The sequence below is a fragment of the Lithobates pipiens genome, unplaced genomic scaffold (genome assembly GCF_037356315.1).
Source record: "Lithobates pipiens isolate NorthernLeopardFrog02 unplaced genomic scaffold, aLitPip1_a1.2 Scaffold_18, whole genome shotgun sequence".
In the NCBI taxonomy this organism is placed as follows: domain Eukaryota; kingdom Metazoa; phylum Chordata; class Amphibia; order Anura; family Ranidae; genus Lithobates; species Lithobates pipiens.
The window spans coordinates 390,018,284-390,045,183 of record NW_027507758.1 but is presented as its reverse complement, the minus strand read 5'-3'; the positions used below and the strand labels follow the sequence as shown (position 1 = coordinate 390,045,183).

Sequence of the window (26,900 nt, the reverse complement as noted above, 5' to 3'; positions counted from 1 at the left end):
AAGCAGACTCCTTGGGGTCGCTAAGGATTATAGTATCTGGAACAGCCTCCTCCCAGCCATGTACTACTCCCAAAGGTTCTGGGGATGGAAAGCCATCTCTTACTGTTTGATGTATGTCTTCCTCTGCTTCAATGCCTCAAAAATGGCCAGAATCCTCCTTCCCCCTCTCCTCTTGTGTGTTCTGTAGCGTAGAAACAATGGTGTCTGCATAAAGTGGGCCTTGACAGGAAAGGAAGTCCTCTTCTTCCTCTCGCTGCTCTGCCTCTAGTGCCCTGTCCACAACACCACACAAAGTCTGCTCCAATGCATGCATCAGGGAAACGGATGTATGCACTGTACTGTCACCATTTTAGGAGGCCACAATGATGGTGAGCCATGACAATGCATGCATCATTTATGAGGAGCCATTGGCATGGACATGGGGGGAAGAAAGCCAAGCAGGTCTGAGTCTGCCCTTTGTGCCATACTCACACAGGTACTTGTTGATGGCCCTCTGCTGCATGTGCAGCCGCTGCAGCATTGCCAAAGTCGAGTTCGACCTGATGGGCATGTTGCAAATCAGGCAGGTTATGGGCAGGTGGAATTCTCACAGAATTTTAGCCAACGAAGCACTGGCTGTGTATGACCTCCTGAAATGACTACAGACTCTTCTGGCATGCTTTAGCGGATCTTCCAACCCTGGGTACCTATGTAGGAAATGCTGCGCCACCAAATTGAGCAAAAGGCATGGCACATGTGTCAACTTTCCCTATCTAAGGGCGGACAGGAGGTTTTTTGTTTCATTATCGCACACCACCAGTCCTGGCTCCAGCTGGCATGGCGTGAACCACCTCTGGGCCTGCCCCTGCAGAGCTGCAAGAATCTCTGCTCTGGTGTGGTCCTTGTCACTAGACACACCAGCTGATGCATTGCATCATACCTTTTAGCCTGGCTCATTGGATGGCCCCTTGAACGCTAAGGGTTACTTGTGGTTCATAGGACAATTTAGCAGAGGAGGGCATGTAGAAGGAGGAGGAGGGGAAGAGCTGACAAATCTTGCATCATCATCACTAGCTGTATGGAGATGTGGGGGCACAACAATCTGCAGCACTGAGCCCTGTCCTGTATCCTTCTGAGTTGCAAGCAGAGTTACCCAGTGTGCTGTGAACTAAATATATCATCCCTGACCATGTATGCTGGACCATGTGTCAAAAGTAACATGGACTTTACGGCTGACTGCCCAATGATGCCATAACATTGTCTCCCATATGATGGTACAGAGCTGGAATGGTCTTGCATGAATATAAATAGCGACTGGGAACCTGCCATTGTGGTACAGCACATTCTGCAAATTCATGGAAGGGAACAGAATCCATAAGACAAAACGACAAATGTTGTAGAGCCAGCAGCTTTGACAAGCATCCATTTAGACACTGGGCAAGTGGGTGGCAGTGACTGTATTTTTTTTTCTCTGCAGCAGATGGGGCAGAGAAATTTGCAGACTACAATCTACAGCTGGTGATGTGCTACTGACAGATGTACTGCAAGGACCTGGGACACCCTGCACTATACCATCAATAGTGTCAGTGGAGGCTGCTGAGAAGCCATGGCGTATAGTGGGGGCAGACTGAGGTGAGTAAGGATGAGTAACAGAATTGCTCCCCTTTTGTGTGGCTTTCAGGTGTGCTTGCCAACATGCTCAGTGGCGGGAGGTCAAATGCCTTGTCACACATGTTATACCCAAATGGCTGGTGTTTTTGCCATGCTTGATGTGCTTGAGACAAAGTTTGCAAATTGCAACAGTGCTATGGGCTGCACATGTGCTAAAAAAGGGCCAGATAGCTGAGCTGAAGAAAGCAGGCTGGGAGATAATGGCTCCATAATGTAATGGAATAGGGTGGCTGCTCTTTACTCTTCCATGATGGCTGCCTCATTGGGGTTGTGTCTCACCCTCACTTTCCTCCTCTGCTCTGTCCAACAGCCAAGTCACGTCAGTGACCTCATCATCATCATTATCATCATCTTCATCCTCATTACCACTGGAGACAACTTGGCAATACGCTGCGGATGGGGGAGTATGATTTGTCTACCAGTCTTCTCCCCTCTCTGTAAGCTCATGTCCCTGCTTTCCTCAACCTCAGAACCAACATCTGAATCAAGTAATGGCTGTTCATCGTCAAGGAGCAAAAGGCTGATGCTGTGTTCAAATAACTCAGCTGACCCCTCCATGTCTGATTCTGAGGCTAGGCCAGGAATAGCCGTTGACAAAGAGGCAATTTTAGCCACTCTGGCAGCATCAGTGGACTGCGCACTAGTATCTAATTTGAGGATGAGGATGGTTTAGTAAGCCAGTTCACCACCTCCTCTGCATGCTGTGGCTGGATAGTATGGGCAACATCACTAAACAAAGGAAATTATGCCCTGCTTGAGGACTGACCATGTGCACATTTGCCCGTGGACACATACACTGCTGGCCCCCTCACAGTGCCATAAGAACATTTGCCTCTCCTTGTTGTCCTCCCAGACATGATGGGGGGTTGCTTATTAACAAAATGTAACAAAGATGTGGAAATGTGTATGTGGATGCATTTTAATCAATAGAAAGTGGTGTTTGGTGCATTTTAACTCGAGTACTCACTACACAGACACACTCCATTGATACACTATAATATAGTGCGGTAAAACTGCACTGACGCACTGCATCAAATGTACAGTAACGCACAGAAATATACTGCGTTAAATTTGCACTAACGCACAGAAATATACTGCGTTAACAGCACATAATGCACTGAAATATTCGGCATAAACTAGCAGTAATGCACTGAAATATACTGCGTCAAAAAACATGCACTAATGCACAGAAATATACTGCATTTAACGGCACACAATGCACTGTTAAATGTGCACTAACATACAGAAATATACTGCGTTAAATGACATGTAATGCACTGAAATATACAGCGTTAAACTTGCAGTAATGCACTAAAATATACTGTGTTAAATGTGCACTAATGCACAGAAATATACTGCATTAAATGGTGTGTAACGCACTGAAATATAGGGCGTTAAACTTACAGTAATGCGCTGAAATATACTGCGTTAAACGGAAGGTAACACTGAAATAGATGGCGTTAAATTTGCAGTAACTCACTGAAATATACTGCATTAAAGGTGCACTAACGCACAGAAATGTACAGCGTTAAATGCATTTAACGCACTGAAACATGCAGTGTAAAACTTGCTGTAACGCACTGAAATATACTTTGTTAAATGGTCACTACACTCACACTGACTGAGCTATCACTAGATTCCCACTAAAGTGAAAATGAATGGTCACTCACTACACTCACACTGACTGAACTATCACTGGATTCACACTAATTTAAAGATGAATGGTGGTCACTACACTCACACTGACTGAACTATCACTAGAGTCACACTAAACTAATATTCTACACTGACACTCTACACTAATAGAATCAGAATAGCACACTATAGCACACTACCTGTCTAGTAGCACTGAACAGAGCCCTGTTCTATCTCTCTCCTTGCCAATATCATACAAAAAATGTCTGCAATTATAGGAGAACATTTACAGTGTGGGGCGGGACTAAGAGCAATGAGCTATGATTTGATGGAGTCATCATGACAGCATCCAATCATGGCTCTGACAGTGCTCTGTGCCCTAATTCGGCAAAGCTTGTATTGCTTCAACCAATCACGGTGTCCAATGCACTGTGCAGTGACGCAAAACAAACAGTCGATTGCCCCGATAATTTAGGTGTTCGTTAAATCAGCGACTAAACTAATGCTTGGGCCAAACCGTTTGCCCATCCCCATTGGACAGGCAGACTAGGCCAGAGAGGGAAAAAACCCTCTCATTAGGGTTTCTTCCCTCTCTGGCCTAGCCTGCCTGTCTAATTACCCCCTCTCTGAGGAGTGGCCTCAGGACCCTTCATGGTCATATTGTCCGTATAAAAATAATTTAAATTGTTCACTAGTCTGCATGTTTGAACAATGATGAGAACCCAGGAATTTTCCTTAAAGCCAAAACCCTTTCACTGGGCATGCTAGTGGATAGAATTCCTAACATTCCTGGATTGCAAGATGAGAGCCATTTCTTATTCCTTTTGACCATTGTCAATTAGTGGAGACTGAGAGAAATAATGGTATCCCAGGGAACAGGCCTCAGAACAGAGACATAAAAAAATAAGGAATTCTCAAAGAAGTAAGAAACTGTCTAAAGAAACCAGCTTAATCTTTTGAAAAACCCTGTAAAGAACTACGAACCTAGGTGCATGTTTTTGGGCAGAGAAATTAAGGGTTACTTTTTTTTTAGTAGAGAGTCAGACCTGATCCCCTACCCTAATCTAATCACGCTCACATTCCCCCAAAGAAAGGGGGAGGAGATGCCATAACCCAGACTTTTGAAGTCTCAGTTGGTTTAGGAGTACTATTATTATTTTTATAATTCCAATTGCATTGTGGGTTTTGTTGGTTCTTTCACGTGTGTGCGTGTGTATATATATATCTAAATCTATATCTATATCTATATATATATATATATGCAAAGGAACACAATATCAGCTGGAGAGAGAGCACAATAATCTGGCAAACAGGAAGTGCAGAGACATGACTTAAATCAGGAAGTTCATTTGAGGAGCAAAGAGTTTAAGGTTCACCAGAAACAAGAGACACAGCAAGAGTATCCTAAGAGATCAGACAGGGGACTGTGCAGCATCTCATGTGTCACAATGGGAAGAACCACAGCCAGATGCCTCAGAGGTTGCAGGTTCAGATCCAGGCCCTGACAATTTTGAAAGCACAAGTGAAACAAAGTTCTAATTTTACCTGTGGACCAGTTGATGTATGTCTTGTGTAGCCTTAACCAGGGATAGCTTAAGATGATATGTAACACTAAACCTCCCTATAACCATAAAACAAACCCTACCTAATGTCAACTTTTTTGTATATTTACCTATCCTGTCTCAGGATCTTCTGTACCAAGGACCAGCTCTTACTGTGACAAAAGATACTGGTGCCAGAATCTAGTGGTTTGTGTTTAATAACACCAATTCTTTGCACAAAAAAATGCTACATACACATACCCTTGTGCCTGAGTCACAAGAAAGTGGAGAGGTGGAACTTTAAGCACACTCTGGTTTATAGAAAATAATGGTCAACTTGCTACAAATGCTGCCTGTATGTACTTGTCTCCACATAGATTTCTACCTCTGAGTGGTACATTTAATAAGTTCAGTTAAAATTCACTCAAGAAGTAATAAATACAAGGAACTGGTATGAAGACATACATTCACTGTGCTAAACGTTGCAGCATAAACATTTTAATAGTACTTTACCAATATCCTTTAATGAACTTGTATCCCATTCTAAATTTATAGTCACTTGAGAAGAATCTGAAAAAAAGACAAATAAAAGGGTAAATGATGAGTAACATGTGTGAAGCTGTTTTTTGCAGGTAAATTACATACATAAAGGAAATATGCAGTATTATATTTTATAATAATCTACATATGACTAGAACACTGCACTGTCCTTAGAGAAAAATAATTTACACATTAATCCTAATGCTGGCTAATGATGGCTCACGCTTTTTATCCTTGTATATACTGATACCACCTACATGTTATGATTTGTGACTGATTTTTTTATTTTTTGTGGAAATGTTTTTTTTTTTTCTCAAAGGGAAAATGGTGCTTCATACTCTTCTCTCCATTGGACTAAAGTTGGCCATAGATGGGTCGAAAATCAACTAGTTTACTGGCCAAATTTCAATCCATCTACGACCATTCCTGTTTGAGAGAAGTCAATCTGATTGGCTTCTCTTAAATGGGAATGTTGAAAATGTTTAATTCAGTCAGTGCATGATCAGCGTATTCTGACAGCGAAGGAACCCTAACAGTCAGAATATTATAACACAGTGGGGAGGATTTCTCCATTCCCCTTGCTTGTGTGGATGGAGTCACATTCTGTAGATGAGAGAATCTGTTCTTCTTTTCTTTTCTTTTTTTTGATCAGCCTGCTGGTCCCTTCCCCCATTGGAAAATTTACTCTCATCCCTTATTCTGGTAACAACTGTAAATCTTTGTCTCAATGATCACCAGAATAATTAAAGAGAGTGGATCTCCCCAGCAGAGACATAGACAGCAAAAAACTCTAATCTTCTAACACTTTCCTATTCTATCTAAAACTAAAGACAATGGCTATAGAAGCACTTTAAAGTTTATTTTTTAACCCAATATTTGAACCCTTCCCTACCCTAAACAGTGTGTGTAGTCCTCCCCCATATGTTCTATATAAATTTATTTCAATAATACGAAGACCTCACCATAATAACAGCTATTTTTACAGGACATATTGCATGGCATTCAGTACTTACATGAATCTATGTCCAAAGCAGTATAATCATTTTTACTCTCTGAATGTTTAAAAATGTGTCTTTCTTTTGCATGTTGCAAGCATGTATTATTATAAATACTGTTCCAAACTTTTATACACTTTCTTTTTGTTGAGTTTAGGCATACACAGTTTCCCATCACAGTCTCTCTCAGTTCATTCCAAGCTGTCAGACAACTTTGTACGGCATCATTCAGGGTGCATTCTTGTGGATGAATGCATTGACTTTTGAAGTTTTCATATAAAGAAAAGCAATTATGGTTTTCTTTGCATAATTGTTTTGCTAACATGCAATCATTTGCCTTTCCCGGCAAAGTGGTATCAATTTTTCTTGGATGATGCATGGAGCTTTTTTGTATAATAGAAATTTCCTGCTTTATAGGTCCCAAAGGAACATTCTGTACTGCACACAAAAAGAAATGAATTAATTCAGTATTATATAATTATACTTCATTTTCAAGTTATTATGGCTGTAATGCGATCATAACGTGTATTGTTCATTGTAAGGCAGAACCTTTACATTTTTGTAACAAAAAATCTTGGTATTGTAGCAAAAATAAAAAGTAATGATTGTAGTTTTTACAGTGTTTGGAAGATATCACCTTAATAAAATTGCATTATACAAGTATGATTCAGCTTACAGCCAGTAGAACAACCTTGGTTATTTGCCAGCTTGGTCTAGTATCACTGGCTGCATCAGCAGTATTTCTCCATCAGACAAGGCAGTGTTTTCACCTGTTACCATTTTTGCCTGTACTTTTTTCCAGATTGAAAGTATAATTAGAAAATGGACATTATTGCTACTTCAGAACAGTAATATAAATGTGGCTTTCACAAGTAGGCCAATATAATTAGGACAACAATTGCTTCACCGTCATAAAGGTAAGCAATAGGGAAAACTCTTTTTACTAAGAGGGCATACAGTGGGGAAAATAATGATTTGATCCCCTGCAGATTTTGTAAGTGTGCCCACTTACAAAAGAAGGATCTATAATTTTTTATCATAGGTGTATTTTAAATGATAGAAACAGAATATCAACCAAAAATCCAGATAAAACACATATAACAAATGCTATAAATTAAGTTGCAGTTCAGTGAGTAAAAAAAGTATTTGATCCCCAAGGAAAACATGACTTAGTACTTGGAGGTAAGTTGTTTCTTGTAGTTGGTGACCAGGTTTACACACATCTCAGGAGGGATTTTGGTCCACTCTTCTTTACAGATCTTCTCTAATTTCTTAGGATTTCTTGGATATCTATTGGCAACTTCCTCCATAAATTTTCTATAAGGTCTTGAGACTGAATGGGCCATTCCATTACCTTAATGTCCTTCTTATTGAGCCACTTCTTTGTTGCCTTGGCAGTATGTTTGGGGTCATTGTCATGCTGAAAGACCCATCCACGACCCACCTTCAGTGTTCTGGCTGAAGGTTCTCATCCAAGATTTTACAATACATATTCCAGTTCATTGGCCCCTCAATACAGCAAAGTCAGCCTATACCTTTAGCAGAGGAACAGCCCAAACTATCATGTTTCCATCCCTGTGCTTGTCTGTAGGGATGGTGTCCTTAGGGTTGTAGTAAGCATTTTTCTTCCTTTAACCACTTAAGCCCCAGACCATTTGGCTGGCCAAAGACCAGAGCACTTTTTGTGATTCGGCACTGTGTTGTTTTAACTGACAATTGCGCAGTCATGCAACGTGGCTCCCAAACAAAATTGATGTCCTTTTTTACCCACAAATAGAGCTTTCTTTTGGTGGTATTTGATCATCTCTTTGGTTTTTATTTTTTGCACTATAAACAAAAAAGTGGGCCAATTTTGAAAAAAAAAAAAACACATTATTTTTTACTTTTTGCTATAATAAATATCCCCAAAAAATATATAAAAAAAAGTATTTTTCTCAGTTTAGGCCAATATGTATTCTTCTACATATTTATGGTAAAAAAAAAAATAGCAATACGCGTTTATTGATTGGTTTGCACAAAAGCTATAGCGTCTACAAAATAGGAGATAGTTTTATGGCATTTTTATTAATATTTTTTTTTTACTAGTAATGTCGGTGATCAGTGATTTTTATCGTGTCTGCGACATTATGGTGGACAGATCGGACACTTTTGGAGCTATTTTGGTACCATTCACATTTATACAGCGATCAGTGCGATTAAAAATGCATTGATTACTGTGTAAATGTGACTTGCATTGAAGGGGTTAACCACTAGGGGGCGCTGCAGAGGGTAAATGTGTCCTAGGGAGTGAGTCTAACTGTGAGGGGATGGGATACATGTGACACGACACTGATCACCGCTCCCGATCACAGGGAGTGGTGATCAGTGTCCTGTCTCTATGAAGAATGGGGAAATGCTTGTTTACATTAGTATTTCCCCATTCTTCCTCTCTGAGACACAATTGTGGGTATTCGAGTGGACATCGAGTCTGCGGGACCCGCAATCACACTCGCGGAGCTCGCGGCAGGATTGCATGCGCGCGACAACATGGTGGCAAATGTAAAAGGATGTACCTGTACGCCCATTTGCTTGACCATGCCATTCTGTCAATGTAAATGTTTGTGCGATGGTTGGGAAGTGATTAAACACGGCAAGCTGAGTTAATGCCTAAAAGTTCAATTTTGGTCTCATCTGACCACAGCACTTTCTCCCAATCCTTCTCATGTAGATGTTCATTAGCATGACTGTACATGTATAAAGCAAATATCAATCTTGTGAAATAAAGTGGTGTAAAAATTTTTTTAATAATAGCTGCTATTACTAACAAGTGTTCTCACTTAACTTAAAAGATGCAAATAATCAATAGACAATGCTACACTATAAAAAAAATGAATAAATAAAAGTGTAAAAATGGTAATCAATGAACACATATTGCTGAAAGTTCATATATAGTATCTGTGACTGATTGAAGTGAATTCAAAAATCCCAAATTTTTGCTCATTCTGCTAAATATTTAAATATGCAAATGTAGCAGCACCTGCATGTTTATGGAAACATTTTTTGTAGGAAGGTTCTTGAATCTTCTGACCACTACATAGATATTCTTTTCAAATGCCTTTATATTAGCATACACTTATTATAAACAACTTTAAAAAAAATAATTTTAAGCAACATAATAATAATGATATCACAAAAAATGATTACCTTGTTCTGGAATACATTCCATTTCTAGTAACTTTTTGATGCTGCAGTAAATATCTTCTGAGCAAGTGCAAGCTTTAAACTCAGGATATGCCTTCGTGAAATAGGATATGGTTGATTTACAGTTCATTAAATTTCTAAGTTGACAATCAATGCCTAAGATAAAAGAAATTGACAGCATTAAGCACAAAGTAGTAGTATAAAACATAAAAACATTAAAGTGAAATATAGGGCGTTTAAAAGAACAAAAACAAATACGATACTTACTTGCTCTGTGCAGAGGTTTTGAATAGAGCAGCCCCAATCCTCCTCTTCGTGGGTCCCATTCAGGTGCTCCTGGCCCCTCTCTCCTGCCTAGAGCCCCCAGAGCAAGCACTCACTGTCTATTCACACATTCTCCTCATTGGCTCAATAGCTGTGATTAACAGCAGTAGGAACCAATGGCCCCTCTGCTGTCACAGCCAATAAGAAGGATGGGGCTCAGGTAATTATTAGTGGGAGTGGGGGGTGGCTAGTCAGGGAAGGTTTCTTTACCTTCATGCATACAATGCATGAAGATAAAACAACCTTCAGCCTTTAGAACCACTTTAAAGCGGTAGTAAACCCGCAAAAGGCATAATGAGCTAGTATGCACCGCATACTAGCTCATTATGAAATACTTACCTTAGAACGAGGCCCCGACATCTGGCCCGATCCACGCCGAGGGAGCTGACATGCTCCCTCGGCGTCTCTTCCGGGTATCGTGGCTCCGGCGCTGTGAGTGGCCGGAGCCGCGATATCGTCACTCCCGCGCATGCGCACGGGAGATTTCAGTCCGGCCGGATGAGCGCTGCCGGATTTTCACGGCGAGAACCCCCTTGTGCGCATGCGCCGCTGCAGTCAGCGGCGAATACCGAGGGGAATATCTCCTAAACCGTACAGGTTTAGGAGATATTTTTTTTACCTACAGGTAAGCCTTATTATAGGCTTTCCTGTAGGTAAAAGTAAAAAAATTGACCATACAACCACTTTAAAGCATAAGAATACACACTTGTGGTACCCAGGCTCATGTTCTGTTTTCCCAAATAATAAATACAAATGAAATTAGCATTTTTCAGTGCTGAATTTCCTCTTAAATGAAGGGCAGAGCTATATGGGTAGTATATATTCAGCAGAACGTTACTTATACTTACTTGGCAATGGAGGTATAATGTTTTGTTGGGCACTTTAAAATAGTTACTACATAGAGTAACCCCTTATGTGTTTCTAATGTAAAGCCATCTGGTTTGACATTAGCAACATGCATTCTATGTCAAACCAAAGTATGCCACTTTTGCATTTACTGAAGTATTTTCAGACAAGTAATAGTAAAGCTGGCATACTTTGACTCCCAAATAGACTTATGCTCCATACACACAACCGTAAATTCCGCCAGCAAAAGTCCGATGTGAGCCTTTGGTCGGAAATTCCGACCTTGTATATGCTCCATCGGACTTGATTGAGAGCATGTTCTTAATTTTTCGGTCGGAAAAAGTTCAGATCAGAAATTCCGATTATCTGTACCAATTCCAACGCATGCTTGAAAACAATTCAACGCATGCTCTGAAGCATTGAACTTCATTTTTTCGGCTCTTCGTAGTGTTGTACGTCACCGCATTTTTGACGGTCGACCAGTTCAGAGAACTTTTGTGTGACTGTGTGTATGCAAGCCAAGCTTGATCATGTCTACGCGGCATAAGAGATGAGTATGTTGTCAGTTTTGAATTATATACACTACAATTGCTGGAATGTGATAAAAAGAACATCATTTGAAAAACAAGAGCCATCATTAATGTAGTCTCTATCAGTATTATATAGTGATTACTATAATGTTATTTAAAGTGGTTGTATATCCTATTTTTTTTTTACTTTTACCTACAGGTAAGCCTATAATAAGCTGTAATGTTTAGGAGATATTCAACTTACATGCAGTCAGTGACGTCAGCGGCGCATGCCCTGTGAAGGCCTAAATGTAGGTCTGGCATTGTCTTCCCGGGAAGAAGACTCTCGCATGCATGCGTGGGAGTGACCTAATCGTGTCTCCGGCCACTCACAGCACCGGAGCCGCAAACCCGGAAGACACTCCAAGGGGAAACGTGAGCTCCCTTGGCGTGGACTGGGATCAGATGGCGACACCTCGTTCTAAGGTATTTCATAATGAGCTGGTATGTGGTGCATACTAGCTCATTATGCCTTTGCCTTACTTTTTTTTAAATAAAAATTCTGTGTGGATATACAGCCGCTTTAAGGTGGCACAGATATCTCAGTAACTCTGTTATCTTTCAAACAATTTATTTAAGACCCACCAGACCTTCATGCAAATTTTAGAATTGCTACAATAAGGTGTGAAGCTGGCTAAATGTCACTTATTACATAAGAAGGAATATGGTAGGCAAAGGCTAAAGTGTGTGAAGACCTTATGACCAGCTTATTCACCAACTGAGTTTTGATTCAGTCTAGCTTGATAGTATTGATTTACTCATCTGCAGCACCCTCCTACTTAGATTGCTAGAATGTTAGGTAAATGTTGTTCTTTTTTCTTTTCTCTGTAATCAGTGGAGCAGTTGTCGATTTGCTTTGGGCTCTTCTGGTTCTCACAGGCTGCAGTTTTAATTATTTGCCCGCTGTATTCTAGAGCATTCTAGTTTTATAGTGGGTTAGAAAGTCAAATAAGCAATCTGAATATTTATGGTACTTCAGCCAATCCCTGGGGAGGTGTGCCCAGTAGGTGGTTGAAGTGTTCATAAATAGTCTGAAGCCTGGAGCAGGGAAGAGAGAATCCTGGGTATAATCTTGCAGGGGGAGTCCCCAGCCTGAGGGGTTCTGCCCTGAGAAAAGTGTGTGGGCTACTCAGGCTCAATAGAGAGGGGTTATGTGAACAGTGCATCTACAGCTGCTGCTAGAGTGCTGACAGGGGATGGAGCCCGTCCTGGCTCTTGCAAAGGTTCAAGAAAGGAAGGGAGACTACTGGAAGTCTCACATCTATGGTGTCCTGCTGCAATGAATGGAGTGGCAACCTCAGCCTGGACTCTGACCAGGCCACACTCCCAACGAGTTTCACTCTCCCCCCTGGAGCTTAGTTATGGGGAGGTAGTTGCAGATAGCTGGAGTTTGCTGCACTGTCATTGAGGTCCCAGCTGTGGTAGAGCTGGGGGTCTACTTCTAGGATCCTTTTTTTCTGGAGCTAATGTAGAGAATTTCAGTTAAGGATCTGGTCTGGGGAGCCCATTGAAGTGCCTGGTGGAAGTTGGAAAGGGTTTGACTCTCCTGGGGCATTGTGAGCATTAACTTCTCCCTCACTGAAGTGTGTCCGGTGGATACTGGAAGAGACATTTGGGGATCATGTGACTTTGTGAGTACTGACCTGAGCTCAGAGTCTTATGCCCCGTACACACGAGAGGGATTAAGTCTGACAGACCTCCAAAGGAGTTCCGCCGGAGTTCCGACGGAGTTCTGGCGGACTTTTCGACCGAACGGACTTGACCACACACCATCACACCAAACTCCGACGGAGTCGAACGTGATGACGTACGACTGGATTCGACGTAGGAAGTTCCTAGACAGTAGCCAATAGCTGCCCTAGCGTCGGTTTTAGTCCGTCGGAGTAGCACACACACGAGCGGATTTTTCAAAGGGGACCGGGTCCGGCGGAGTTCCGTCGGGAAAATTTAAAGCATGCTTCATTTCTAAAGTCCGTCAGACTTTAGCTTCGCTAAAGTCCGTTGCAGCCCACACACGATCGGATAGTCCGCCGGACTCAGTCCGTCGGAGTTTGGATGTCGAAAAGTCCGCTCGTGTGTACGGGGCATTAGAGACTGTTTACTGCTTTCTTTTGGGTGAAGAGCCAGTGGTAGTTCTAACTGGCATAACTTTTTAAAAGGATTAGTTTACAGCATTTATACTTGCTTCCACAAACAGACTGTTAAGGCTGAGCAAAAAGAAGCATCTTAGTGCTGTTATCCAGTAAATATGAGGTATCCCATATCACCCTACACTCCATCCAAATTCACCAGCAATAAAAATAATAAAAATACACCCCCCAAGATTGAGCCAGAGTGAATGAACTGTTGCCATGTGCCTGGCTGCTTCTGCACTAATCTTGGAAAAGAGCCAGCTAAACTACAGTGGCCCCTTCAGGGGTATAGCTACACATCTATATGCATGTACAATTATACATAGATGTAATTCCACCACAATGTGTGTGAATGTTTCTACACACACTAATGCTGCGTAGACACGATCAGATTATCCAGCGTACGATCCGCCGGACTTTCCGAATGAGCGGATCTGCCCACATACGCCCATACATGAACTGACTTTTATGGCAGACAATCTGCCAGACTTTTGGCGGAGGTCCGCTGGACTTTACAAATGAACGGACTTGTCCACACACAGAGTAAAGTCTGTTCATTTTGAACGTGACTTGAGGTACGACGGGACTAGTGAAGGAAGTCAATGTCGCTGCCTCCATCGGCGAGATTGACACCTTGCTAGCCCCGTCACCTGGTATGGATTTAAAGGGGAACCCCTACGCTGAAAAAACGGCATGGGGGTTCCCCCAAAGTTCATACCAGGCCCTCATCCGAGCATGCAGCCCAGCCAGTCAGGAAAGGGGGTGGGGACGAGCGAACCTGCAGCCCCCCCACCCCAAAGCACCTTGTCCCCATGTTGATGAGGGCAAAGGCCTCTTCCCGACAACCCTGGCCATTGGTTGTCGGGGTCTGCAGGTGGGGGGCTTATTGAAATCTGGGAGCCCCCTTTAATAAGGGAGCCCCCAGATTCTGGCCCCCCCACCATATGTGAATGAGTATGGGGTACGATGTACCCCTACCCATTCACCTGGGGAAAAAAGTGTAAATAAAAAAGCACACAACACAAGTTTTTAAAGTAGTATATTAGTCAGCTCCGGGGGTCTTCTTCTGTCTTCGGGGGTCTTCTCCCTGGGCTCCTCCACTATATTTAGCTCTTTTACCGCTCTTTTACTAGCGGAGGAGCCCGGCTTTCTCCTTCGTCATCGTCGCCATCCGGGGTTCTTCTTTCGACTTCTCCGTGCTCTTCTGTTCTTCCGGCGGGCTTCTCCTCTGTCTTTTTCCAGCTCTTTTACTAGCGTTGGCCCGGTCTTCTGGTTCGCCGTTGCCTTCTTCTTATTCCTGGTGCGGCTCAGGAGGGAGGGGCACTTGCTTGTCCCCACCCCTTTCCTGCCCGGCTGGGCTGCATGCTTGGATAAGGGTCTGGTATGGACTTTGGGGGACCCCATGCTATTTTTTCGGCGTAGGGGTTCCCCTTTAAATCCATACTAGGCAACGGGGCTAGCAAGGTATAAATCTCGCCAATGGAGGCTAGTCTTCGCCAGTCCTGTCATACCTCAAGTCATGTTCAAAATGAATGGACTTTACTCTGTGTGTGGGCAAGTCCGTTTATTTGGAAAGTCCGGTGGACTAGCACACAGACGAGCGCATTGTCCGCCGGAAAGCCGAGTCCGGCGGACAATTTTGAGTCAAGTCTTCTTTCAAAGTCCGCTGGACTTTTGGAAGAAAAAGTCCGCTGGACTTTTGGAAGAAAAAGTCCGCTGGATAGTCCGATCGTGTGTACGCAGCATAAAGAGCATATGTGTGGAATGTAATATTACTTGTTACTATACAATGTGGTGTGCCTACAATAGGTACTATTTTTATGTTAGATGTAACTACTATATAGGAATAAGCCCCTTTAAGGTTGCACAGCTATAGTTAAAGGAGCCCGTGAGAAAAAGCATGAACCATACATTGGAATATTGCACTTTACATGTGTGAATGTCTGCATGCATGCCCAGAAGTCCAAGAACAAGTCAAAATATGTTATTCATATGCTGGCACTGTTAATGGAAAGTACTGGTATATACACCAACTTTTTCATATTACAGCATACACTATAAAATTTTTGTAAAAAATGCTGTAAATTAGGAATGCATTCAGAAATAGAAGAATATTTGATGTGACCAAGCAAAACCAGAAAAGTATTCCCCTTACTACCAAACCCTATTACTTAACCACTTCAGCTCCGGAAGATTTGGCTGCTGAATGACCGGGCCATTTTTTGCGATTCTGCACCACGTCGCTTTAACTGACAATAACGCGGTCATGCGATGCATTCAACAAAATTGTGCACCCAAACAAAATTTACGTCCTTTTTTCCCCACAAATAGTTTTCTTTTGGTGGTATTTGATCGCTTCTGCAGTTTTTATTTTTTGGGCTATAAACAAAAAAAAGGGAGAAATTTAGAAAAAAATGCAATATTTTGTACTTTTTGCTATAATAAATATTCCCATTTTTTTTTCTAAAAAAGCTAATTTTTTCTCAGTTTAGGCCAATATGTATTCTTCTACATATTTTTTTGTAAAAAAAATTGCAATAAGCGTATATTGATTGGTTTTCGCAAAAGTTTTAGCGTCTATAAACCAGGGGATAGATTTATTGCATTTTTATTATTATTATTTGTTTTACTAGTAATGGCAGCAATCTGTGATTTTTATTAGGGCTGTGACATTATGGCGGACACATCAGACATTTTTGACACATTTTTGGGACCATTGGAATTTATACAGCGATCAGTGCTATAAAAATGCACTGATTACTGTATAAATGTCACTGGCAAGGAAGGAGTTAACACTAGGAGGCGATCAAGGGGTTAAATATGTTCCCTAGTGTGTGTTTCTAACTGAAGGGGACTGACTAGAGGAAGTGACGGATCGTGCTTCCTAGCTAATAGGAACACACAATTTGTCACTTCTCTCAGAACAGGGAAGTGTGTGTTTACATAAACTGGTCCCTGTTCTGTCTCTCCTGCTTGCGATCGCTAGTGGCCGGCGGTCATCACTACCGTCAGCCACGACCTTCGGCACCCACGCTGTGCAGTGGGCATGGGGGCGCCCCTGCTATGCCAGTCCTGCGAACCAATGTTTAGCTATGATGGTTCGTGGGATCGTGATGACCTGCCATAGTAAAATGACAGTGGCTGGTCGGCAAGCGGTTAAATAGTAAGTAAACCCATTTTATATTCCTGACATGTGCCTGCTGTACCATGTACGTGTAAGAGAAAGTATTCTGTTCTCTTTGTATTGCTTCCTTTATGTGAAATCACTGGTGTTCCTGCCAGTCCCTCTCCTTTCCTATTAAAAACTGACCACACTAGGCAGGAGAGCACACAATGGTTTGTTCTTGAACTATGGATCTGGGTGCTAGGCCTGTTCTTCTCCAATGATGAGACTTGTTCTGACACACATCCTCCCCATAGTCTTTCACTTTGAATCCCAATGTGCTGCTGTTTCTCCTCCCCTAGCTCTTATGCGGCTGAGAACAGTGGGAATGTGATCATTTATAAAAAAAAAGGGGGAAAAGGTATTTGCATTATGTTATATATCTATGCACAAATGTTTTGTCTTTCATTTCTATTTTACACTGAATGTTTTTTTTTTTTTTTTTTTTTACAAGGTTAGGGCTTACATATACATAGTTACATAGTTAGTCAGGTTGAAAAATTACACAAAATCATGCAATCCCATATACACAATCCTTCACCCACAGTTGATCCAGAGGAAGGCGAAAAACCCCAGCACAGCATGATCCAATTTGCTACAGCAGTGGAAAAAAAATCTTTCTTGATTCCCTGAGAGGCAATCAAATTTTCCCTGGATCAACTTTACCTATAAATGGCAGTACCCAGTTATATTATGTACATTAAGGAAAGAATCCAGGCCTTTTTAATATACTTTAAATGAGAGCTCCAACCAAAAGGGGAAGTTCCGCTTGTCTGCTTTCTACCCCTGTCAAAATCAGGGACCTGCTCCCACCTTCCTCTTGAGTTTGCAAAGTCAGCCAGAAGTCCGGCCCTCGCCGCAGCCGGCCCATTGAGAAAGCGCAGCGCGATTCGCACATGAACAGTAGGATACCGGCTATGATGCCGCAAGGCTTCACTGTCAGTTTTTCCCTTAGCCAAGATGGCAACGCCAGCACCCAAAAGCAAATTCAAGAATCAGCATGGGTGAAGACACCGTGGGATCCCTAGACAGGTAAGTGCCCTAATAGTAAAAGTCAGAAGCTTCAATATTTGTGGCTGCTTACTTTTAATTTTTTGGTGGGGGGAGCTGGAGCTCCCCGATGTGAAACAACCATATAGCCACTTAGCTATAGCTGGACACTATTAACTATCTCCTTATCCACCTAGGACTAATATATAAAAAAGTGCAGCGGAACTGTTTATCACCATGAATTCATCTAATACTGTAAGTTGGGCAATGAACAAAAATACCTTATATTTCATAGAGGAATTAAATTACTCTATTTAAACCCAACAGTGTATATATTTTATACGTCAAAGCTCTATTTTCACCCCCTTCCTTCCCAGACCAATTTCAGTGCTCTTGCACTTTCAGTGACAATTACTCCTTCATGCTACACTGTATCCAAATCCAATTTTTATATTTTTTTTAACACAAGTAGAGCTTTCTATTGGTGGTATTTATTCACCACTGTTTTTTTTTTTTTGCGTTATAAATGTCATAAATTTAGGCCAGAATGTATTCTGCTAGATGTCTTCAGCAAAAAAAAATCCTGATATGTGTATGATAATTAAACATGTGCATTTGTTTTCGTCTGAATTTCCGGTATTTTCGTTATCGTTTTAACAAACGTGCAGAATCCGAAAACCGAAAGATCCGACATAAACAAATGCTTTATTTTCATTTTTGTTGTGACAACAGTTTGATATAGATAGGAGATTCAACATGATGCTAACAATAGCAATCTGTGTCCATCGAACCTGTGGTCAAATGTACCTAACCTTTGCTTTATTAGTCCAAGATTATTCTTGTGAGGGCTTTCACACTGGAGCGGTGCACTTGCAGGACAGTCAAAAAAGTCCTGCAAGCCGCATCTTTGGAGCGCTGTAGGAGCAGTGTATTTACTGCTCCTAAAGTGCCCCTTCCCATTGAAAACAATGGGGCAGTGCTCCAAATCAGCCTATGGTTTTAACCTTTTTTTGGCCACTAGCGGGGGTTAAAACTGCCCCACTAGTGGCCGATCAGCGCAGCTAAAACGATGGTAAAGTGCCGCTAAATATAGCGCCGCTTTACCGCCAACGTGTTGAGTGCCTCTGTGTGAAAGTAGCCTAAAGGTCAAATGCTCTACCCATAGGCTATAGAAAAATTCTAATGTTGGTTGACTAGTAATAATAATTAATAAATATAATTATTACTAGTGCCATACAACATTAGAATTCTACTATAGCTTGTAGGCGGAACATTTGACCGGAAATGTACGATTGCTGTGTCGTACAGTTTAGCTGCTCCGTCGAATCTTCTTAGAACATTCGACAGATACCATAAGCCTTCAATGACAGATTTGACCTTAATTATTTTGGATTTTCGGACGAATGCATTTTTTTATTAACGAAACAAAATAAGTAAAAACCGATTTCGGGAGTAACTAAATAAATGTATTTTTCAGACAAAAACAAAATTCCGAAACAGGCCCTAAAATGTCAGGGCAGTACAGATACCCCCCAAATGACCAATTTTTGCAAAGATGACAGTTAGCCCTTGTACACACGGTCGGAGATTCCGTCGGAATGTGTCCTATCGGACCGTTTTGTCGGATATTTCGACTGTGTGTGGTATGCATCGGACTTTTGGTCTTTTTGGTCTGACAGAAAATGCATCCTGTCATAACACCACAGGGTGGGGACATAAACGTCATCTGCTGCAGCTCCAGATTTCATGGGCTTCAGCACCTTGGTCCTCTCCCTCATATATGTACTCCTGAGGCTACCAATTTTCTTTTTTAAATAGTTGACGTCTGCCTTGGGGACCACCGGCTTCACAAACTCAACCAGTTTCAACATTGCTGCCTGCCTCTTTTGTTTGTTACTATATTGTGGGTGTTTTGGTTGCCACAGGCAGGGCATGTCTCTGTATTTATCGATGAACAGAGGGAGGAAGCTATGATCGTTGAGCCCACCCATAATGTCTGCAAGACACAACACAAGACAAACCCTAATGTCAGTCTAAACTCCACTAATGCAGGCCTCAATCTAGAAGCAGTATACAGTGGTGTGAAAAAGTGTTTGCCCCCTTCCTCATTTCCTGTTCCTTTGCATGTTTGTCACACTTAAGTGTTTCGGAACATCAAACCAATTTAAACAATAGTCAAGGACAACACAAGTAAACACAAAATGCAATTTGTAAATGAAGGTGTTTATTATTAAAGGTGAAAAAAAATCCAAACCATCATGGCCCTGTGTGAAAAAGTGATTGCCCCCCTTGTTAAAACATACTATAACTGTGGTTGTCCACACCTGAGATCAATTTCTCTAGCCACACCCAGGCCTGATTATTGCCACACCTATTCACAATCAAGGCATCACTTAAATAGGAGCTGCTTGACACAGTAAGGTCCACCAGAAGATCCTTTAAAGCTACACATCATGTCGAGACCCAAAGAAATTCAGGAACAATTGAGAAAGAAAGTAATTGAGATCTATCAGTCTGGAAAGGGTTATAAAGCCATTTCCAAAGCTTTGGGAATCCAGCGAACCACAGTGAGAGCCATTATCCACAAATGGCGAAGACATGGAACAGTGTTGAACCTTCCCAGGAGTGGCCGGCCGCTCAAAATTACCCCAAGAGCGCAGCGACGACTCATCCAAGAGGTCACAAAAGACCCCACAACAACGTCCAAGGAACTGCAGGCCTCACTTGCCTCAGTTAAGGTCAGTGTTCATGCCTCCACCATCAGGAAAAGACTGGGCAAAAATGGCCTGCATGGCAGAGTTCCAAGGAGAAAACCACTGCTGAGCAAAAAGAACATCAAAGCTCGTCTCAATTTCTCCACAACACATCTTGATGATCCCCAAGACTTTTGGGACAACATTCTGTGGACCGATGAGACAAAAGTGGAACTCTTTGGAAGGTGTGTGTCCAAGTATATCTGGCGTAGAAGGAACACTGCATTTCATAAAAAGAACATTATACCAACAATAAAATATGGTGGTGGTAGTGTGATGGTCTGGGGCTGTTTTGCTGCTTCAGGACCTGGAAGACTTGCCGTGATAAAAGGAACTATGAATTCTGCTGTCTACCAAGAGATCCTGAAGGAGAATGTCCGACCATCTGTTCGTGTACTCAAGCTGAAACGAACTTGGGTTCTGCAGCAGGACAATGATCCTAAACACACCAGCAAGTCCACCACCGAATGGCTGAAGAAAAACAAAATGAAGACTTTGGAGTGGCCTAGCCAAAGTCCTGACCTGAATCCTATTGAGATGTTGTGGTATGACCTTAAAAAGGCCGTTCATGCTCGAAAACCCTCTAATGTAACTGAATTAGGACAATTCTGCAAAGATGAGTGGGCCAAAATTCCTCCAGGACGCTGTAAAAGCCTCATTGCACGTTATCGCAAACGCTTGGTTGCAGTTGTTGCTGCTAAGGGTGCAATCACATTTTCACACAGGGCCATGATGGTTTGGATTTTTTTTCACCTTTAATAATAAACACCTTAATTTACAAATTGCATTTTGTGTTTACTTGTGTTGTCCTTGACTATTGTTTAAATTGGTTTGATGTTCCGAAACACTTAAGTGTGACAAACATGCAAAGGAACAGGAAATGAGGAAGGGGGCAAACACTTTTTCACACCACTGTAGCCTAGTGATGTACCAAGTTCAAAATTTTACCTTCGTTTGCACGTTCGTCGTATCAGCTTCTCCCTCTGCTCACCGATCGTACGGACGACACACGCGTGTTGCGTTTTATGTACAGTGCACATGCGTGAAACTCCGCCCGCCCCTGATGTTCTTTCTAGACTATTCCTCGCCCCTTCGCTTCCGGCGCAGTGGGGAGAGCACATTGTGGAGAGAACGCAGGTGCGCACTAATAATAGTTCCACTAACGAGGAGGAGGGTGAGGAAAGCCCAGAGCCTGAAACGTCCCGATCCAGGAAGAGAAGATTTAAGGCCTCAAATATGTCTTTTGGAGAGATGTTGGAGATGGTGGACATATTGAACAGGACTGACTATGATGGGAAGTATGGACCTTACCCAAACTCAAATATCAGAAAGGCCAAGATCATGAATAAAGTTGTGAAGAGTCTTCATAAGAATTTTGGGGTACGCCGATCCAAGGATCAACTGAGAAAACGCTGGTCAGACCTGAAACTGAGGGAGCACGAGCAGTACATAAGGATCAAGCGTGTTCTTGACAAAAGTAAGTAGTTGTCGTGTGTTCATATGATTATTATTGCTTGCATCCTGCTCCATGTGCTTTGATTTCATGTTGTGCAGTTTAAAATGGCCACTTTCAAGTTCATGGTTTCATTCGTTCGTATGAAACATCGTTCTGCAGGTAAGTATTCCAGCTGAACACAGTGTCCCCAATAATGTTCTGACCTTGAAGCTCTGCCAAAAGAAACAATTGTACAACACTTCCAAACAATGTTTCATATTCCTAATTCTGCCCTCTGTGTGCTAATTATTCTTTTTTTTTTCATTCTTATAGGGGAGAGAAGACTCGGCAAGTATGAGGACACCAGGGACCACACCCCTCCCAAAGAAGGCCAAATTCCAAAACCAGAAACCGAGGAGCAGGAGGAGGAGGAGGAAGGAGAGATCGTTGAGGTTGGGCAAATTGTCACCACAACAGGTGAGTGTCGGAGAACACAGCTTCCGATAAGCTCATCAATGTATGTCACCATATTTTTATTACATAGTGTGCTTTTTTGCTTTGTTTTGTAGGTGATGTGGAAAAAGATTCCCGTTTTACCAGTGAAAGTGCCCAGATCCTGATTGGGGAGATAATGGGGTCCAATCGGGTTTTGGAAAATATACAGCAAAACATCAATGATGTTAAAAATAAAATGAAGAACATCATTGATGTTTTGGGGAGAGTGTGAAACAGAAAAAACTAGATAGGGTTTTAGTTTTGCTATTTTAAAACACAACTTTTGTATTTATCAAAATTACAAATTTGGAAGATGCACAGAGTGTGTAAACATGTACTATCTCCCATCATGGGGGATCAATGTACGTGTTTTGTTTAAAGTGGCTGAGATGAAGGGGTTGCAGCCCCTTCACAAAGCATGTACATTGATCCCCCATGATGGGAGATAGCACATGTTGACACACTGTGTGCATCTTCCAAATGTGGATTTTCCAGGGGTCACACCCCATGTGATGAAGGCAATATCAGCCCAGTTTGTACATACTCATGTCTGATATTGTCTTCACTTTTCAAAGTTGAACTTTGTAAGTTCCTGTGTTCTGTATTTTACGCTTTGATACATGCCTGTTTACACAAAAACACCAAGTAAACCAAATTTTACAGAAACTTTTGTTTTGTTTTTGATACACACAATTTCTTGGTTTGTTGTAAAAACCTTTTGTAAACCCACATGTGAATGTGCTTGGATTAAAAAGTTTAATTATCAACAATGTGTGGCTTCCTTTTTCATTGCGCCAAAAATGTATTTGGAGTAAAATTTTAGTTTGTGCTGAGAAGGAGTGTGATTTACTAAAGGAAACTCCACTTTGCACTGCAAGTGCAGTTTCAGGTGTACTTTTGCAGTGCACTTGTAGTGCATAGTGGATGTGCCTTTAGTAAAAAACACCCACAGTGAGGTGTAAATTTGGACAATCATGCCATTTTCCTGCCATGGTGCTGAAAATGACCACGATTTTGGTCAGTAATGCACTACATAGATTAGTTACTAAAAAAAAGGTGTGTGTGTGTGTAGCAGACCCACAACATAACCAGACCCACAACATAATAAGATTATCTGAAGAAGAGACTGTCCCCTCATCTCGCTCTGAACTTGGGTTTGCACTGTTGTTGAAAAAGGCACAACTTGAAAAAACATAAATATACCTAGGAGACACCTAAAAACAAGCCAAGCAGTAAATGAAGGAGTTTCAGAGAAAAATGTATTCTTAAAATGCCGCTCAGACATTGTCTGGCATATCAATGGCCCCCCTACCCACAAAGTAGTCCATGTATTGGGTTCTAACCTCACGGGCGCTTTGGGGGGGCAAGCCAGGATGAGCAGGTTCAAGGCCCGTGAGGTTATCTTGATTTTCCAACAAGTCTGCTTCTTGTTGGCCAACTGAGACCGCATTGTTCACAGAAACTTTTTTCATAAAATTGTGCAGAACACAGCACGCCAGCACTATGTGATTCAGATTGTATTCCGCCATGTGAATAGGCGTAAGAAAAAGGCTGAACCAGCTGGCCAGTATACCAAAAGTGTTCTCCACCACTCTTCGGGCTCTGGACAGGCGGAAATTAAAAATCCTCTGCTCTGGGGTGAGGGTCCTCATCGGGAAAGGCCGCATCAGATGGTTCGCCAGGGCAAACGCCTCATCCGCGACAAAGACGAACGGTAGTCCTTCCTGATTCTCCTCTGGGGGTGGCAAGCCCAGACTGCCACTCTGGAGACGCCTGTAGAACTCCGCCCGTGAGAAGACTCCATCATCCGACATCCGTCCATGTTGCCCCACGTCCACATACAAAAACTCCACCGCCAACATCATGATACTATTAAACCCCTTGTAGTTAAAATAGTACGGCCACGAGTTGGGTGGTGGGACGATGTGGACGTACTTCCCATCTATTGCTCCTCCACAATTGGGAAAGTCCCAATGACTGGCAAAGTGGGAGGCCACAGTCTGCCATTCCTGTGGCGTTGAAGGACACTGTGTAGTGAAACAAGACCAAAAATTAGTAATTTGACAAATCCACATTGCAAGCAGATTAGACACCAACATTTTTGGTCAAAATTAGTATAACATTTTGGGAACTGAGTATTTAAAGCCTAAAGCAGTGATGGCGAACCTTGGCACCCCAGATGTTTTGGAACTACATTTCCCATGATGCTCCTGCACTCTGCAGTGTAGTTGAGCATCATGGGAAATGTAGTTCCAAAACATCTGGGGTGCCAAGGTTCGCCATCACTGGCCTAAAGTTTAAGGTCCCCTTATGAGAGTCATCACCCCCCCCCCCCCCCATCTGATGGGCCCTTGCTAAAAAATGAGGGGGGATGTTTTGGACAGGTAACCCTCTCCACTTGATTGAGAGCTGAATGGCTAAATAATGTGTGATACTTTGGGAAGCCCCTCCTTAGTTACACTATTGGCAGCCCACCGGACAGGTAAGAAGTGTCATAATCCCAAAATGATAACAAAATGGAAGCACATTTTGACATTCTGCTATTACATATCCAGATAATTAATATGTTAAAAAACAAAATAAAAATATAATTTGAAAGTATTGAGGCAGGCCCTTGCACTACCTGTTTAGGTGAATTCATCCATAAATGTGGTCATCAAAAAGGTAGGTATAGTGTGTATTTGTTTGGTAAAGTCATTAGATAGAGGATTGCTATCAGCTGAGCTAGCAGTTGGAGGGAGGAGGGTTCCTAATGAGTTTGGCACAACCCGAAAAATTTAAAAAATGTCACTCTGCATGAATTGAAGCACACACATCACATTTGTAGACATTATAGGGGGTGTTTAGGGGAAAACAATACTATGGAGCTGAAAAAAGACATTGGTAAGTGACTAGACTATAGTTTTATGGGCCAAGAAGAGCATGGTGGTGAAGTTAGTGAGGCAATTATGCCTGAGGACAAAGGGGCAGAGCATATGAATTAGAGCATATTGCAATGATGGTAATTAGGGAATGAGGAAAGAAATGCAAGACATTAGCAATCATGAAATACATAGAATGTGATGTTTAAGGATAAAACTTACATTCATATAGTTCTTCTGCAGGACCTGAATGATGACAGAACAGGTCTCTGGAATAATGATCCCCAGAGCCTGGGGGGAGATGCCTGTAGAGAACTTGAGGTCCTGAAGGCTTCTCCCTGTCGCCAAGTAGCGCAACGTGGCGATGAGCCTCTCTCCGGAGTGATGGCATTCCGAATGTAGGTATCCTGCCTGGTGATATAAGGGGTCAGCAAAGCCAGCAGACAGTGAAAAACGGGGTCCGTCATCCGGAGATAATTCCTGAAATCATCAGGATTATTCTCGCGGATCTCACGGAGCAAAGGCATGTGCGAGAACTGATGACGCTGGCGCAACCAATTCTTGGTCCACGAACGCCTCCCCTCCCTGTTCATGGACCAGGCTTGTGTCAAAGTAAGAACCCCAACACGAAGCCCCTGCACAGCACAAACTCTACGACGAGTACGTAGAGGAAACATGGTTTCAAAACGGTCGGCTCATCAGAACGGACAACAGAAAGCACCGATAAACAGCAATGCCTGAAAGAACGACCTGAATAGCAGAAGCAAGCAGACAATAAGAAATGCCTTTCAAAGCGTACTATACCAAGATATAGTCCACAATGAGAAACAAATACATACTGACTGCACGCACTGATTATCAGATACGCACACACAAGCACAAACCGAAGAGCAGTAGCGATCTGAATCACTAATCTGAAAAGCGCAAATTGTCTCTCACCAAACTTCTACTAACACGAGATCAGCAGAAGGAGCCCAAAGGGTGCCGGACGTGGTGCTGAACTTCCCTTTTCTAGTCCCGCCGTGCACAGCTTACGTCACCATGTTCTTGGCAACCGGAAATTCCGACAACTTGGTTCGACCGTGTGTATGCAACAGTTTCGGACAAAATCCGTCGGACAAAATCCAATGGATTTGGTTGTCAGAATGTCCGACCGTGTGTACAAGGGCTTAAAAGGTATTTAGTAAGAGGCATAGTGAGTTTTTTGAAGTTACAATTTTTTTGCCTCATTAGTTTGGAAAATTTAAGAATGTTTTATTTTTTTCCCCACACAATTGTCATATTAACAAGGCATAAATAAATTTGCAATTACACCTTTAAATACATTTTGCTACTCCACCTGACTTTTTCATGGCCTGGCCACATACAGAGGCCCAACATGCAGTAAGCATTAATAGGCCTTGTAGAAGCATAAATTACAAAATAAGTTTCCTGACTACCTATCACATTTTTGAAGGCCCTGTGGCACTAAGACAATGGAAACCCACAAAAATTACCCAATTTTGGAAAGCAAACACCCTAATGTATATTCTAGGAGGCTTTTGAATGTGTCATTTTTTTCCACAAGTTTTTGGAAAATGTGGAAAGAAAATTAAATTGTATTTTTTTGTTTTTACACAAAGTTGTCAATTTAAAAGGTTTTTCTAACACATTGCATGCACATAGCAAAAATTACCCCCCAAAATTATTCTGCTACTCCTCCTGAGTATGGCCATACCGCATGTGTGAGTCTTTTACACAGCCCGGCCACATACAGAGGCCCAACATGCAGGGAGCACCGTCAGGCGTTCT

General features: G+C 42.1%; 1 protein-coding gene across 1 annotated transcript in view; it reads right to left on the bottom strand.

Moving 5' to 3' along the window:
• The window catches only part of GFRAL (GDNF family receptor alpha like), a 118,720-nt gene that overhangs the window by 51,765 nt on the left and 40,055 nt on the right, over positions 1-26,900 (bottom strand). Inside the window, exons 3-5 of the mRNA XM_077487816.1 lie at positions 9,545-9,697; positions 6,380-6,799; positions 5,340-5,396 (exon numbers count right to left, since the gene is read on the bottom strand). Coding sequence (XP_077343942.1) covers positions 5,340-5,396; positions 6,380-6,799; positions 9,545-9,697 — 630 coding nt within the window. The remainder of the gene's footprint in view (positions 1-5,339; positions 5,397-6,379; positions 6,800-9,544; positions 9,698-26,900) is intronic.